This window comes from Ovis aries, chromosome 1, assembly GCF_016772045.2.
Source record: "Ovis aries strain OAR_USU_Benz2616 breed Rambouillet chromosome 1, ARS-UI_Ramb_v3.0, whole genome shotgun sequence".
Lineage (NCBI taxonomy): Eukaryota > Metazoa > Chordata > Mammalia > Artiodactyla > Bovidae > Ovis > Ovis aries.
The window spans coordinates 155,037,631-155,054,053 of NC_056054.1; the positions used below are offsets into that span (position 1 = coordinate 155,037,631).

General features: G+C 33.1%; 1 protein-coding gene across 3 annotated transcripts in view; it reads left to right on the forward strand.

Annotated features, from left to right (window-relative positions):
- CADM2 (cell adhesion molecule 2) overlaps positions 1–16,423 on the forward strand; it is a 1,291,443-nt gene that overhangs the window by 1,195,268 nt on the left and 79,752 nt on the right. Inside the window, exon 9 of one of the 3 annotated variants that reach the window (XM_042230370.2) lies at positions 1,141–1,260. The exons of the other annotated variants lie outside the window; for them this stretch is intronic. Coding sequence (XP_042086304.1) covers positions 1,141–1,260 — 120 coding nt within the window. The remainder of the gene's footprint in view (positions 1–1,140; positions 1,261–16,423) is intronic. 3 annotated transcript variants of the gene reach the window in all.

Genomic DNA, 16,423 nt, shown 5'->3' on the forward strand with positions numbered 1-16,423 from the left:
TGTCAAATGCTCTGAATATATAGGGGCTGTGTAACAAACATGTGAAATCAAACCCCAGCACAGTAATTACAGGTAATTTGTGAACTGTTTCTCATTTTCTCACTGTGTAAATTATATGCCTATACACCTGAGACAGGAGTTGTCTCTTAGGATCTTACTGAAATTCTCATTGTTTGACACTGGCTATATTGTTTCAGTGTTTATGCTGCTTTTCCAAATTTCAGCTGCTTTTGAGTGAAAGGAAGGAAAATCTTGTAAACTCTGAGCTATTTGTTCAGTTTATTATGTCCTCTGTACTTGAATCTACTGTCAACTTTTGCCACTTTGACTATTTATGGACTAGGGGTTGAATATTATGGTTCAAATCTATGTTCAATAACTTCTCCTAGGTATGCCAAATAATATGAATCATAAACATTTCAGATATTGAGTTCCATGCTAGTTGACCCAATACTTGTTAAAGACTCCTATGTACTGAAAAATTGTTAGAAGGCGTTACCAGCTAACCAGGGTAAGAATTGCAAGATTCTAAGCTGTACATTAACACCATTTCTGAGAAAAGGAAAAGCAAAATAATAGTAATAATAATAACAGTTGGCTTCTTTTTTGTTTGTGTCTAAAGATTGCTTTCACCCTATTTCCTATCATTGTTTGCCTAAAAATATCAAAAAGTATTTAACATGCATATACTCACCCATCGTTAATGTTTATTTAATCTTATATGGTGGTGTTATTTGTGTATATTTTCTGTTGTGTTGTTTCTTTGTTTACTTCTTTGACAAAGCATGTCAATTTTTGTTTTACCTATCTGTATTTTGCTACTGCATGTCAAACATTTTAAATGACTCAGTGAACAAATGAATTCTTGTCATTTTAAATTTCACTCAAAATATTGCAAGCAATCTGCTTGTCTTCAAACATTGCTCCCGGTTTTTGCTTTGTGTAAGAGCATGAAAAATAAGTGAACAAAAAATGACAAGAACTGTGTGGTACAAGGAGCTTTGTACCAGATAATCTGTTTAAGCCTGTTAAATTTAAACCTAAATAAGATATATGTATTTATAATTTGAATCATTTATGTTTCTGTTTTGTTTGCATGATATGATTTTGTTTTATATTTTGTTTTTTTCCACTCACCAGATGTTCCCAACACTTTGCTTCCCACTACTATCATCCCCTCCCTTACCACTGCAACAGTCACAACCACTGTAGCCATAACAACCTGCCCAACCACATCTGCAACAACCAGCAACATAAGAGGTACGGTATGCTTCTTTGTTATGGCCTAGAAAACACGTTAAATAGAAATTTATAGGGCTTACTTTTTTAAAGAGTAGAGGAATTGAGATCCAATTTTACTTAATTATAAGGAATAATTAAATCAAGTCAGTTACTGTCAGTTAGGGTTATTGTAATACAATATAAGACAAGATGGTATATTTTAATTTTTCTTAGTGTCATATGATTCACGAAAATGTTCAGAATATAGGTAAAAAATATATGAAGCTCTGAAACATTGACAATTTAAAATGTGAACATGGGAGCCTCTTTTTTTTTTTTTTTGTACTTTACCTTATAAAAACAAGCGAAGAGATAAGATGTTCAAAAATGCAGAGGTAGTTTTTGCTTTTTTATGACCCTACTTTAGTGTTAATGATTTTTTATTTCTCTGCAACTAGATTAAAAAGCCTGCAGTGTTGAGTTTGTTCTAAAATTAGCATGATAGGGGTCATTATAAGTTATTTACCACATAGAACTTTTAGGTATATATTTAATATATCATCCTAAAGTGATTAGCTGAGTGGAGCTACTTCTTGTAATTAGTGTTCCAGAAGCAAATGTTCTAGGCTTATCCGGGATGACAGGAATTGACGGTTGGCTCTAGGAATAATTTCTGGTGTCTGATTACTAATAAGATGTTTTTCTGAAGCACAGCAAGCAAAAAGATATTGAAGGAATTCTTAAGGGCAAAAAAAAAACAAAAACAAGAAATCATTATATCATGGTTCAAAACATAAAAAAATATTTCTGAGTAGTTAAGTCATTGTTAGATAATGAAGAAATGAAAAGTTTTCTGAAATTTTTGAGCACATTATAGAAATACACGATTTAAACTTTATTTCTATGTTCAGAGACAATGTGTCCTATTTAAGTCTGTCGTTTACTCTTATACATGCTTATACATGTTTTATGTCATGTTGGCTGTACTAATATGTGTTAAATGTAGCAACTTAATTTGAGCTCATAAGGACTTTACAAAAATATATATCTAAAGTTTCATCAGGGATACACTTAACATTGTTTTCACTTATAAAGACTATTCAATTAGACTTCTGTGTTTCTTAGAATTTTTATTAATTCTCAGTATTATGTTGAGTTGCTGCTAGCTTTTACTTAGTGTTTGTAGTATTTTTTCTCTTGTTCCAGAAAAATATTTTAGTATCTGGTAAGTGTTCATTAGGTTTATTCTGTTATGCAGGATACAAGATTAGTAACTAAAACTTGACAGTGATAACAATAAAAATCATTAAAAATACCTAGTATTACTAAAAAAAAAACAAAACTGTATTTGATTTAAATCTAAAAGTAGAAGAGTTTAAAGATCATTCTTATAACAATGTGTATGAAATGGGTGGGAAAATACTAAAAATGAAGAAAAAACACTTTATGATAATATATGAAATGTAAAATATCTAATGTTCTACTTTGCTTTATTTATTGTTTTTCTAAAGATTTTTACAAACAGTAATTAAGATGAAATGTAGCTATTGCTTACCCACAAAATCTCAATGGTAATGTTAAGTTCTAAGTGTACAAAGAAATCACTTTGATGGAAAAGGCTATATTGGTTTAATTTTTTTAAAAAGACATACTTAAAAAAACTGTAATTAATTTTTTCAATGAGTATTTGTTAAATACCTGTTATATATATTATAGAAACAGCACTATGCCAAGGCTAAAATTATGGATATTAAACATTGTATCTAAAAACACTAGCAAATTAATGCATTTTCCCCTAAATAATCAGTACCTGGGCTGAATTAGTTAAGGCATTCATATCTTTTGTGAGTATATGTACATTAGGCCAAAATAAGAGAAAATATTTTATTTCAAAGTGAAGTGCTTAACAACAATTTTTTATATTTATTCACATGTATCTTAAGTGAATCTTACGGGTTCCATTTTAATCAGCCTGCTAAAATGAAATCAGTTTTCTGCTTTTCCAAGTAAATTCATTTTTAAAAGCTTTCCTAAGATGTTTTATAAACTTTATACCATGAAATTTAAAAATTATAAAAAAAAGTTTTTCCTTCAAAGGAACACATGAATAAATAAACCTCAAAGAAGACAAACAAACACACAGATACACACCATTCCCTCTTTCTTTAGTTAACTGTTGAAACATATCATTTTTCAAATGGCATCAAGATATGTGAAAAGAAAACATTTTATGAATTAGGCAATTCATAGCATCTATTTTATAGAGAAAAATATAGTAACACTGACATCAAATGTTAGTATAAGTCTATTTTCCATGCTAACTTCAGCAAACAACTGGGAACTGAAGAAAGTCACCAAGCATGCTTAATGTTCTAGTCCATATTTGAGGGAGTTGGGAATTTTGTCAATATATACATATTTTATGATTTTTGCACTCTGCTGCTTATAAGTTATATGATATTCACTCAGCCGTGCATTACCTATTAAATTAGAGCTTTCAGATGCAATTATATTTTAGTGGAATTCATTTATTTATGAAATGGCAAAAGATGTTACAAAATTATCATTTAAAAGATATCATGATAAAAATATGTTGTCTAAGAAAAGCTAAGGACTAAATATTTCCAGCTTGCCAATTTTTTTAAAGTTTATCTGCTTCATCCCTGTCTTTCATTTAGTAATCTTAAGTAAACTAACTATATTTAATCTTATTAGCTTTAAATATCATTTCTTCAGATTTCATAAATATAACATTTATCTCTATCTGTACAGACATATTTAATAAGTTACCACAAATAAATCACCATTCATATCTCCATTTCTACTCTTTCACCACCCCTGCCATTGCTGGGTTTTCTTCTCTATGATAAACATCCAGTTTAAAAATGAAGAATCGTTCTGCAGCTGTATTAAAAATCAAAATAAAATAGAACAAAATAAGCTACTCAAATTGTCAGTTATAACCTCGAGAATTTGCACATCTCTTCAGTTTGTACATGAAATGCATCCTTGTGTGCAGGAAGAAGGGCTTCAACCATAAGGAAGAAAGCTGGCAATTAGCAGTATCTTGTTACAAATAAGTGTGCTAAAAGAGAGAAAGGAGCAAACCTTACCAAACATGGGAAAGACAGAGAATAAGTGAGTCCCGGAGATATCTTTAGGTGTGAGCTGTGGTTCTTCTGTTTACACAGTCTTTGGTCATAGATGTTGAACCAAATTTAGTACTGGCATTTTCATCAGAAAAATGAGAAACACTCGATTCTGATTGTCTTGAGGACTGGATAATATTTAGAGTTCTGGCAACATAATCAGCACTCAATGTATGACAATTATTGCTTAGTTCTTTTAAGTAAAATGAATATATTCACATTTGCATCATACAATTAATGAAATTGTGTATTTTTCCTATAGTAATTCTAGTTTTGACAAAATTATTTGGTGTTAGTGCACTGATTGCATTTTAATTTCAAACCTACTTTTAATTAGTTAAAATCAAATATAAAATGGCACTAGAACATATGGAATTTACCTATCCTTGAATATAACAATTAAGAAATTGTCTAAGAAGTTCATAATATTTTTGATTTATATCATATATCTAAAATCTGAACATTTTATAGATCTCTCAAATATTTTTCATTACAAAACATCATTGCTATAGCACATTTTCTGCTTATAGAACTTGCAACTTTTTAAAGCTAGTGGCCTGATTAATGCTATCAACTAATTTAGAAGATATTTATCTATATATCTGTATCTGTATCTATCTACCCATCCATCTATCCATATATACTTTTTTATAAATTTGGGGTTTTCTTATCACTTTAATAAATTTTTAATGAGATAAACTTTGATGAGTTAAATATGATCATTTATAAAATGCTTCCAAATGACCTGATGTGATTTCTAGAATTAATATAATTTTTGCATGGTATGCTTACTTTGAAAGCATTTTTAATTTTTTAAAATAATTTCTTTACTTATTCACTTATTTTTAGCTGAGCTGGATCTTCCTTGCCACACAGGCTTTTCTCTAGTTCCAGCAAGCAGGGCCTACACTTTAGTTGCAGTGCAAGAGCTTTTAATTGCGGTGGCTTCTCTTGTTGCAGAGCATGGGCTCTGAGGCATGTGAACTTCTGTAGTTGCAGTGGGCTCGGTAGTTGCAGTTCCCAGGCTCTGAGCACAGGCTCAGTAGTTGTGGCACATGGGCTTGGTGCTCCACAACCTGCCGGATCTTCCTGGATCAGGGATGGAACCTGTGTCTCCTGTATTGGCAGTCAGAATCTTCACTACTGAGCCACCAGGGAAGCCCTAAAATTTTTTATCATATTGTATATTTTCAATTTTATATAAACTATCTCATAATCTAGGCATCTTTAACAGCACCCTCATTTACAGATCATGATATAAAGATTTGAAAATTCAGGAAACATGTATGAGACATAGTGAGATAAATCAGTGATTATATCTATTTATTATGATTTTTAAAAGTAGAATTCGAAATTGAAGACTTTGTGCTTACCAAGACAGAAAAACTCTAAATGCCTACTAATCTGTCTCTGCCTCTTTAAGACTGTAAGTAAACTACAAGTGCAGAAATGAAATGACATATGCGGAGAAAAGGTATAAAATATCTAATATACTCCTTGTCCTGTTCAAATACTTCATGCATTTCAATGTTTTAGATAGAAAAAAAAATCCTAAAAGTGATGATGACGTTGTTTATACAATCCATGTAAAAACCAAATGAATTGTTGGTTCAAGTATTGATTTATTTTACATCAGACTTAAAAATGGAAAAATAATTTTTTGTTAATAAAATTGTACAATTTTGCTTATGATTACAACCAATTTGTTAACTATGACAAGGTAATTGGACTGGACCTTACTGCAGAATGGGCTTCCCTGGTGGCTCAGAGGTTAAAGCGTCTGCCCACAATACAGGAGACCTTGGTTCGATCCCTGGGTTGGGAAGATTCCCCTGGAGAAGAAAATTGCAACCGACTCCAGTATTCTTGCCTGGAGAATCCCATGGATGGATGAACCTGATGGGCTACAGTCCACGGGGTTGCAGAGTCAGACACGACTGAGCAAGTTCACTTTCACTTTCTTTACTTCAGAATGGCACTGCAAATGTTTTTCTTTAAAAATACATTTTTTTTAAATTTACCAAATCAACTATTATCAAATTATCTACAACCAGAAAAGTATGACCAATATAAAAAAATTTAGAGATGAGTTACTGTTTTGGTCCCAGCCTATTGATAGTGATGCTTTTGGCTATGACTGCTTGAGAAACTTGCCTCAGCTCCTGTTGCGTTTAGGAGCACCTACAGGCATTTCCTGATAGTGAGGCCAGTAGCGTTGGACCAGCCCTTGTTCTTAATATGGTCATTGGATGCCCTTCAGCAAAAGAAAACCAACAGAGAATATTGAGGAACAAAATTACTACTCACAGATTCTGAAGGACCACCTAGAGAAATCACGGTTAGAAAGACACAGCAGACTTGGTCTCTGGCTTTATTAGAGTTCAAAGGTGGGGTGTCTAGAGTTTTGTGGACTCACATCATTATTGTTAAATTTGAATTGTTAAGAATGGGAATTAGGCATAGGAAGGGAGAGCCAGTTTCTCAAGGTGATCAGTTGTCTGGGTTACCCAGGACTTTCTGAAAGTAAGAAGTTCACAGGTGGGGCAGCCTAGTTCCTTACCTGGTTGTTTTTCTAGGCTGACAATACATTTATTCAAGATGGATTTCTTTTGAAGTGTATATCTCCGCAATCAAAAGCTCAGTTTCAAGCATTAACTTAATGTAGGGTTTCTCTGGTGGCTCAGAAGGTAAAGAATCTGCCTGCAATGTGGGATACCTGGGTTTGATCCCTGGGTTGGGAAGAACTCCTGGAGAAGGGCATGGCAACCCACTCCAGTATTCTTGCCTGGGAAATCCAATGGAAAGAGAAGCCTGGTGGACTATAGTCCATGGGATTGAGAAGAGTCAGACACGACTGAGACTAAGCACACAACACAACTTAATATAAATTCTTCACAATTAAATTACACATTAATTTAGTTAGTTATGTCTGAAAATGTAATATCAAGTAAAATATTTTAGATTATTCAAGTAGAATTGAATGAATTTAGCATACATCTACAGTGATTATAGCTCCACTCTAGGATAAGAGGCCGATAATTTTTAGTCCATATGCTGCCCTTATAATTTAAAAATCATACAAATCATACAAAAATTGACTATTTAAATGTTTATAAATCTAGGAACATGTTTGGCCATTAAATATAATCCTATTAAGTGTATTCCCAAAATATTGCTACTTGAAAGATCTCCCTTCGCTAAAGATTTCTTGAAGCAATCTTAGTTACTTGTGGAAAAAAAAAAATCATATGCATGAAGCTAAGCTGTGTTCAATGAAAATAAATTGCTTAAGTATTTACTTTATGCCAGTATAGAGAAATTGAGATGAATTGTAACATTCAACTCATATTTAATGTGAGCATTTTTAGTGAACTATAATTGCCTAAAATGTTGTTTGTGACATAATAGTTTTGTATGCAGATTCCTTTACTTCAATTGTTGTTTTATTTCTCTAGTTTCAAAATAAAATATGCTAACATGAAATAAACACAAATTGCATACCTGAGCACATCAAACCACTGTCTGAAGCATCTATTTAACTATGTAAAGTTAAAAGGCAATAATGATCTGACTTGTGTTTCTAAAGTCTATTTCTTTTATGTCAAAAAAATCTAGTCTATATTTTGTTTTTATTTGGTTTCATTAATGTGTGCCCTCCTCGCTCTTTTGGCATAGATACTTGAAAAACAGAATACAAAGTGATAAAGAAACATTTTTCAGAATACAAGAAAAAAGAATCCTAGCACTGGGAAAGAATGAGTGGAGTAAAATCATTAAAGCTCTGATTTGTCAGAATAAATGCATTCAAATAGAGCATTTGCAATGGTAAAATATATCATCTTGACACAGTTAAATCCCTAAGTGTGCAAATCTAGAAATTGTTTATGAGCTTGTATTATGAGTGTTTAGCTATTTAAAATGTTTCTGATTTTATTGATGGTAATAAAACACAATTTGCATGGTGTTGTGAGCTTTTAAAAATTAAGTGTCAATATGTTGGGCTTTTCTAAGCTTGGAAAAAATTAAGTAATAGTTCAGTCTCCAGATGGTCCATATAGAGGGACCTGCTTATCTGCAAAAAGACAGGGTTCCACATTTAGACTGCTGCTGCTTCTAAGTTGCTTGTCGTGTCTGACTCTGTGCAACCCCATATACGGCAGCCCACCAGGCTCCTCTGTCCCTGGCATTCTCCAGGCAAGAATACTGGAGTGGGTTGCCATTTCCTTCTCCCATGCATGCATACATGCTAAGTCACTTCAGTTGTGTCCGACTCTGTTCCACCCTATGGACAGCAGCCCACCAGGCTCCTCATTTCCACAGGATTCTCTATGCAAGAATACCGGAGTGGGTGGCCATTTCCTTCTCCAACCAAGTAGCTAAATTTCCACTAATCTTTTACAAAACAATAATTATTATATAAAGTTGACTCTGTTTCAAAATTAAATATGTGAAACATAGTTCTTATTGGAAATAAGATATTTAAAATGCTTCTTGCTTGAAAAGAATAATCACAGTATATACTTTGGAAAGAATAAGGACAATGTACGCTCACTGTCAATCTTGTTACAGGTACCAATATTGATAATACTGAAGGTAGTGACTACAGGCCAGACATGGGTGGGAGTGTTGACTCGGGGTCCTGGTCTCTTTGTCAGCTACGATCTACGAATTGGAATAGCAAAAGTGTTTCAGATTAGGTTATTCCAAGAGAGCCCAAGATGCTAAAGTTATTATTTCTATTCTAGTAGATATTCCTTGGAGTAAGAATCCCTTGTAATGTATAACCATTTCTGAATCTAAATGGAGCATTTGCCTTGGACTTGAATGAAGCTGAACTCTGAAAAAGTTTGAAAATCTTTAAATATTTTCTTATTCTTTAGGCAGTGAGGAAAATATTTGAAGAAACTGGTATTCATATTTTCCCCCATACCACCTAGTAAGGGAAGCAGAACACTTACTCTACTCTATTTTCCAAGGGCATTCTTGTGGCTTATACAATTTAAAACATCAAATATTTTTAAGAGTTTCATTTTAAGCTTATTTATTTCTTTGGCTTTAATTAATTTAAAGAGAAATCTTTGTACCATTAGTTTATATTTCTTTTGAATAAACAGTTCTATTAATATTGTTTCTACTTCATGACTGTGGGAGTGTCTTCACTGATTTTATGGTAATCTAGATTTAATATAATTTAAAAATGTATACATTTCCTGCAAAACAACCTCTAAGAAAGAAAATGTTCCATAGTAGAATATGTACCCTTTTCTTGAATTCATTTTATAGAATATGCAAGTACATATAAATATTAATTTTAAAATTTCCATAATTATTATATTCCAGAAAGCACATCACATAAAATATTAAGACTAAATGAGTTACTTATTATTAGGAGGATAATTTGTCTTTTATTTAAAAATTTGGCCTGCATATGTGAATAAATGTATTTCTAGAACATCTCTGAAATTATTTTTAAAATCATTAATAAACGAAACAGGTTGTATCTTTCTTACTAGCCAATGAATTAAATTTATGAGTTGTGCCTTTGAAGCTGAAAAGATTGCCGGCATTGCCTTTGCTTCTTTGACACTCCACATGAAACACAGTTAATAACCTCCTGTGTAAGCTTGGAGAAACACTGAATTGATACTAATTATACCAACTTTGGGATAGAAGGTGACCTTGACTTCAGCTGGAACTTTCTGCCAGGACAGTAAATAAGAGCAAATGCCACAAAGCATGATTTCTGAAAAAGGTCTAACACAATCTATTAAATGTAAGTTCATGAAATTGCAATAAGTACTGGGATAATTGTAATATTTTAAAACATCTCTTGCTTCAATAGTAAGTAGTTTCTTATTTCTTTAGATTTTAAATAATCTCCCATGAGTTTTCTGTACTCATTTAAATTAAGCTATGATCAGAAAATTAAAAGCTACTTGATGCAAAGTATATGTAAGGTGATTGCAGGGCAAGGAGGCAGATTTTTCCAAATGGCTTCTCAGATACATACATAATATTTATACAATTTTAGTATCAGAATTGCTTATGCTGAACTTGTGATAACACTGACTCTTAACTAAAGGCATGTCTTTATAAAATTATTAAGAAAAATGACTAAGAAAAAGCATTGTCCCAGTTAGGTGCTCAGGTTTAAATTATTGCCAGGAAACCTATCAAGACCAATGATATGTAGCAGTTTCACATAAAAATATGAGTTAATAGTGTTAAAAGAGAGTCAATAAAGTTACTATAAATGCTAAGAGATGAGTAAAAACAGAAATTAAACTTTCTTCACCAATACTGTTTAAAGAATTACATTAGTGTAAAGGTAATTTTGTTCAAAGTGTTCAATAAAATAAACGGGAATACCCAATTTAAAACCAGTTATTTTTCACTTTAGAAAAAGAGATGAACTCAAATATTCCCAGGCCCTTTTATTTTACCCATTAGTAAGCAAGGGATGCTAATCAATGAAAGATTAAGTAGGAAAGGAGAAATGAATTTTGAATTAACGTGAAGAATTGCATTAGATTCCCTGAGAAACATTTTTTTTTTCTTTCAAAAGCATTTGAACCATTTTTGATGTGTAAAACCAAGATTTTATAGTAAAGAAGCACGGTGCTCTTCAAGGATAGTCTGTGTCAAACTAGGAAAATTACGATGGTCTTAATAATTTTATTTCCCTGAAGCCATGTTTTCTAAATACTGATTATAAGATTATTATTTGTTACTCATTAGATTGTGTGTGACTCAGGATATCAACAGGAACTGACGGCAGTCCTGAAAGGTAGCTAAAGGGTTTTTAACGAGGACACTTTCACAGAAATATAGGCAGAATTTGGAGAACTCATAAAGGAGAAGCACAATCAAACTTGTAATAGCAAAATGCTATTAACCAGCCCTGGGCCTGAAAGACCAAAGAGAACAGGTTATCCTGGTCAGAGAACTGGAGCCAGAAAAGGGGTTGTATTTGCAAAGAGAGGTAGTCAAAGGATACAGCACAGGGATCAATTTCAGATCTCCCTCTCTCCTCCTGTCTTCTAGTAACTTTCCATTAATTGAATCCTTCTGGAATATCAGAGATTAAGTAATTTAAGTGGAGCAGTGTAGGGAAGTTGGATTTCTAGAGCACAGTTGAAGGCCAATTAAAAAAAAAAAAAAGAATGAAAGATGGATTTGGGGACCAAATATAGCATAAAGAGTGGAAACATATTTAGAACATCATCTAATTTGCTTAAAATAATTTATGTAATTTGTCCACTAAGGGTGATTAAATGTCAGATTTTATTTTAGGTTTGGATTTCTCTCACAGGCATGCACAGTACGAGTATATAATAGAAAACAAGTGATGGGGCTAGAAATGATGGTGAAACAGCAGCCTTCCCAATTAATTTTAATATGTGATTTTCCTCTCCAGCCTAAAGGTAGAAAGAGACAACGCTTTAGATGATAGAAGGCAGATTATGAAGCTTGATAGAGTTGGCTTTGTTATTAGACACAAAGAAATCTAAAAATAGATGTGTGTATTATTTAAATAACTTACTTCAAAAGAGAAAATCATTTTTAATCTTGATGTAAAGAGTATCCATTTAATTCATTGAGTAAGTAGCGAGAGATTCCTCATTTGAAATAGTCTCAAATTTATGTGTATGGATGCAGACTATTTCTTTTGTTTGAATTAAGAACCTTGAAAACATTAGTTGCAAGAGGAAAAATTCTAAAAACGAGCCAGCCATAAATTAATAATAAGCTGATACAGATATGTCTTATTAACTTTCTATTTAAGGTATTTTCGTGTCACATAGAAAAATAATTTTCTGTCCTGAGATAATAGCTTTTCAGAATAGAAAATCACTTTCTTGAGAGAAGAATTTAGAAAGAGTGATCACAGTTTTTAATATATAATGTTATGTATCTCCCTTTGATGTCTTTAAAGTATGTGTACATTATTAATTAAGTTGGTAGATTGGAAACATGTAAAATAAAAACAATTCAGCTTGTTTTTACTCTAAGCCATACTTGTTTGCCCAGGCTATAGCTGTGTCCCTTGGCATTTTACCACAAACAAGCCAGAACGTTTTGTTCAGAGTAGGATATTAGAATAGTTTTTCAAAGGGACCAAGAATGACAGTCTAATTTTTCTGGTATTTCTAGTTATTCTATCACCGAGTTTTGAGATTTAGTTGGCTGGCAATCGAGCATTGCATCTCAAAATGCTGCTTTAGGGAACCAAAAATGAATCTTCATATTTCTTACTCTTACAACTTAAATCCAGATATATTCCATCTTAATTCCAAGTTGGAAAAAAATGATATGTACATAAGAAGGAAGTTCTAAGGGATCATTTTGCTACTTCATATTCATACTTCTGGGCTTCACTGGTGGCGCAATGGTAAAGAATCCTCCTGCCAATGCAGGAGATGCAAGAGACGCCGTTCAATCTCTGGGTCTGGAGCTACAGCCCATGGGGTTGCAGAGAGTCAGACATGACTGAGCACACATTTTCGTATTTCTAATTTCTCTATTCAGTTTGGTAATATATCATCAGTGTAGGAGTTTTCCTTGATAATTCATCAATGTGGGGTTTTTAAAGTAATGATTTCAAAGAAATGATTCTTTACTAAAAACTGAAAATAGTGCACGACCCAATATTGATTACTAGGTTAACAAAATATGCCACATCTGGACTCAGTATGAGATGGTAAAAGTAACTTCTGAGCACAGAATATTTTTCTGTCCCCCTGACTTGACCTCTGGACATGCAATCTCAGGCAAGTAAATTCATTTCTTCTTATCCTAGTGGGCACTGTCGGAGAAGGCAATGGCACCCCACTCCACTACTTTTGCCTGGAAAATCCCATGGACGGAGGAGTCTGGTAGGCTGCAGTCCATGGGGTCACTAGAGTTGGACACGACTGAGTGACTTCACTTTCACCTATCACTTTCAAGCATTGGAGAAGGAAATGGCAACCCACTCCAGGGTTCTTGCCTGGAGAATCCCAGGGACAGGGAAGTGTGGTGGGCTGTCATCTATGGGGTCGCACAGAGTTGGACACGACTGAAGCGACTTAGCAGCAGTGGGCATTGTGAATTCTAAGGTGTTTCTTAAGTTGAGTCCTGTACCACTATTTCAGGAACCAGTATAATTTCTGGTATTTTAAAATGAGAACTTGTAGATAAAATCCCTTTGTCATTCGAAATACTGTCAGTAACGTACTTAACATAATTCTTCACTTCCAACTTATTTCTGTTTGAATGTTCTGAAAAGCTAAAAGATTAGAGATGAATTATCAGACTCTGACCTTAGTTCAGGAAACTAAGATCATGGCACCTGGTGCCATCACTTCATGGCAAATAGATGGGGAAACAGTGGAAACAGTGACTGACTTTATTTTTATTTTTTATTTATTTTTTTTGGGGGGGTGGGGCTCCAAAATCATTGCAGATGGTGATTGCAGCCATGAAATTAAAAGACGCTTTCTCCTTGGAAGGAAATTTATGACCAACCTAGACAGCATATTAAAAAGCAGAGACATTACTTTGTCCACAAAGGTCTGTCTAGTCAAGGCTATGGTTTTTCCAGTAGTCATGTAAGGATGTGAGAGTTGGATTATAAAGAAAGCTGAGCACAGAAGAATTGATGCTTTTGAGCGGTGGTGTTGGAGAAGACTCTTGAGAGTCCCTTGGACTGCAAGGAGATCCAACCAGTCCATCTTAAAGTAGAACAGTCCTGGGTGTTCGTTGGAAGGACTGATGTTGAAGCTGAAACTCCAATACTTTGGCCACCTGATGCAAAGAGATGACTCATTTAAAAAGACCCTGATGCTGGGAAAGATTGAGGGCAGGAGGAGAAGGGGATGACAGAGGATGAGATGGTTGGATGGCTTCACTGACTCAATGGACATGGGTTTGGGTGGACTCCAGGAGTTGATGGTAGACAGGGAGGCCTGGTGTGCTGCAGTTTATGGGGTTGCAAACAGTCAGACACTACTGAGTGACTAAACCGGACTGAACTGACCTCAGTATTTGGTCTTTTGGCCACAGTTTCCTAGCCATATGCCCATCTCTACTCCCATCACTTCAATTTACACACTCATTTCCTTCCAGTATTTTCTCAGAAACTTTATATACACCTGAACATTGTCCTATCTGTAAAATTTCTAACATCATGTTATATTAGTAAAATAAATATTGAGTTCTAGCTGTAATATCCATAAAACTAATGTATACGGTCCATTTTCACAGTTCTTCAACTGATTACAGGTCTCTCATGATCAATCACTTTGTAGCCCAAATCCACAGCTTAGACAGACTTTCTGATGCTCCTTCCTATTTTGGTTTGACATCCATGTTCATTGAATTAAAATGATTATTGAAAAATGATAAAAATCATGGTTTCTGGACTCACATTATCTGGGCTCTTTTTTCCACTTTGCTGTCCCAGGTATGTGGCCTTCCTTAAACTCTCCGTGCCTCCATCTCCCAATCTAAAAAGCATGGTAAATTATAATAGTACCAACCTTATAATGTAGTTTTTAAAATTAAATATGTTTATACGCACAGCTGAGCGACTTCACTTTCACTTTTTACTTTCATGCATTGGAGAAGAAAATGGCACCCCACTCCAGTGTTCTTGCCTGGAGAATCCCAGGAAGGGGAAGCCTGGTGGGCTGCCATCTATGGGCTCGCACAGAGTTGGACACAACTGAAGTGACTTAACAGAAGCAGCAGCAGCATACACTTAATATATTTCAAAAGTGCTTTACTCATAACAAATACTCAGTAAGTGTTATATTTTATAATGTTTATTATCAATTTTCTTCCAATTAACTAACTAAACAATATAGGACAAAAGTGGCTGCACCTTTGTGAATGGCAATGAGATTAACTGGCAATTGCTAAGTGAAGGCTATAATGTGTAGTCAATAGATCATCCTTTAAATCATGTAAATCCTCTTCAAATTCTAAAACGTAAGGATTTGTCATGTTATTAAAGTGAATAAGATAAAGCAGAGTCCCAGTGCAATTGCTTAGTATTTAGTTCAACCTATCAATTGTCAAATCAGAAACATTTTTTAAATAAAAGTAATTTAATTTATAATTGGCTTTCTAACAACACATTAACAGGCATTTAAATGTTCTTCAGTAGCAGAAACATCTAAGTTGGATCCCTGGTCCATGGTATGTGAGTTATACCTTAAGTTCCAATTTCCTTATCTCTAAAATGATTACATTATTTACTCATAAGGTTATTGAGTATTGATTTTCTGGTATTGTTACAGTATGGATGATTTGCTAAATATGGAGGAGGTATCATTACAGTATATGTTGAAGTTATATACTGTTAATCATTTTTAGAATTCAGGCTTATTAATTTCTAATGATACCATTTTCATGTTAAAATATTTTATTACTATAATTAGTACAACTTAATATTCATCTTTGATATATTGACCTAATGAAGCCACTTAGCATAAAACAGCCCATTAATGAATTCAGTTGATTAAAATATATTTAACCTCCTCCAGGAAATTAAAGAACTCTATAAAATGTTTGGGAAATTACCTAAACACATTCAAGATTTAGCAGACTTACTTCTCATTGATTACTTAAATTTCAATTTTTTCTTGTATTCCTAGTAATTCTAAAATATTCTTCTTTGTTTCTTACTTTAAACAATTTTATCACAGATAAATTAGTTTAAAAACTGTTAAACAAAATTAAGGAAAAGATTAATCTTTATTTCAGATGCTTGAGACAAACTGCTACATTTTATAAATATTATCATAGAAAATTTTTTAAAGTATATATATGTTTAATATTTATTAAAAATTGTTTATGTGAAACCATTTTGTATTTTCTTCATCACTTTTCTATTATTATTATCTTACTATGTGAATGATTCTAATTCCACAACTTTTTTGATTTTTTGACCTTCTTCATGTAAAAGGACAATTTTTTTTGAAACACTTATACCGGTATAGAATTCTTGTTACTATTCTTTCAGGAATACACAGATAACAGACATGCTCAGTCACTTCAATCCTGACCAA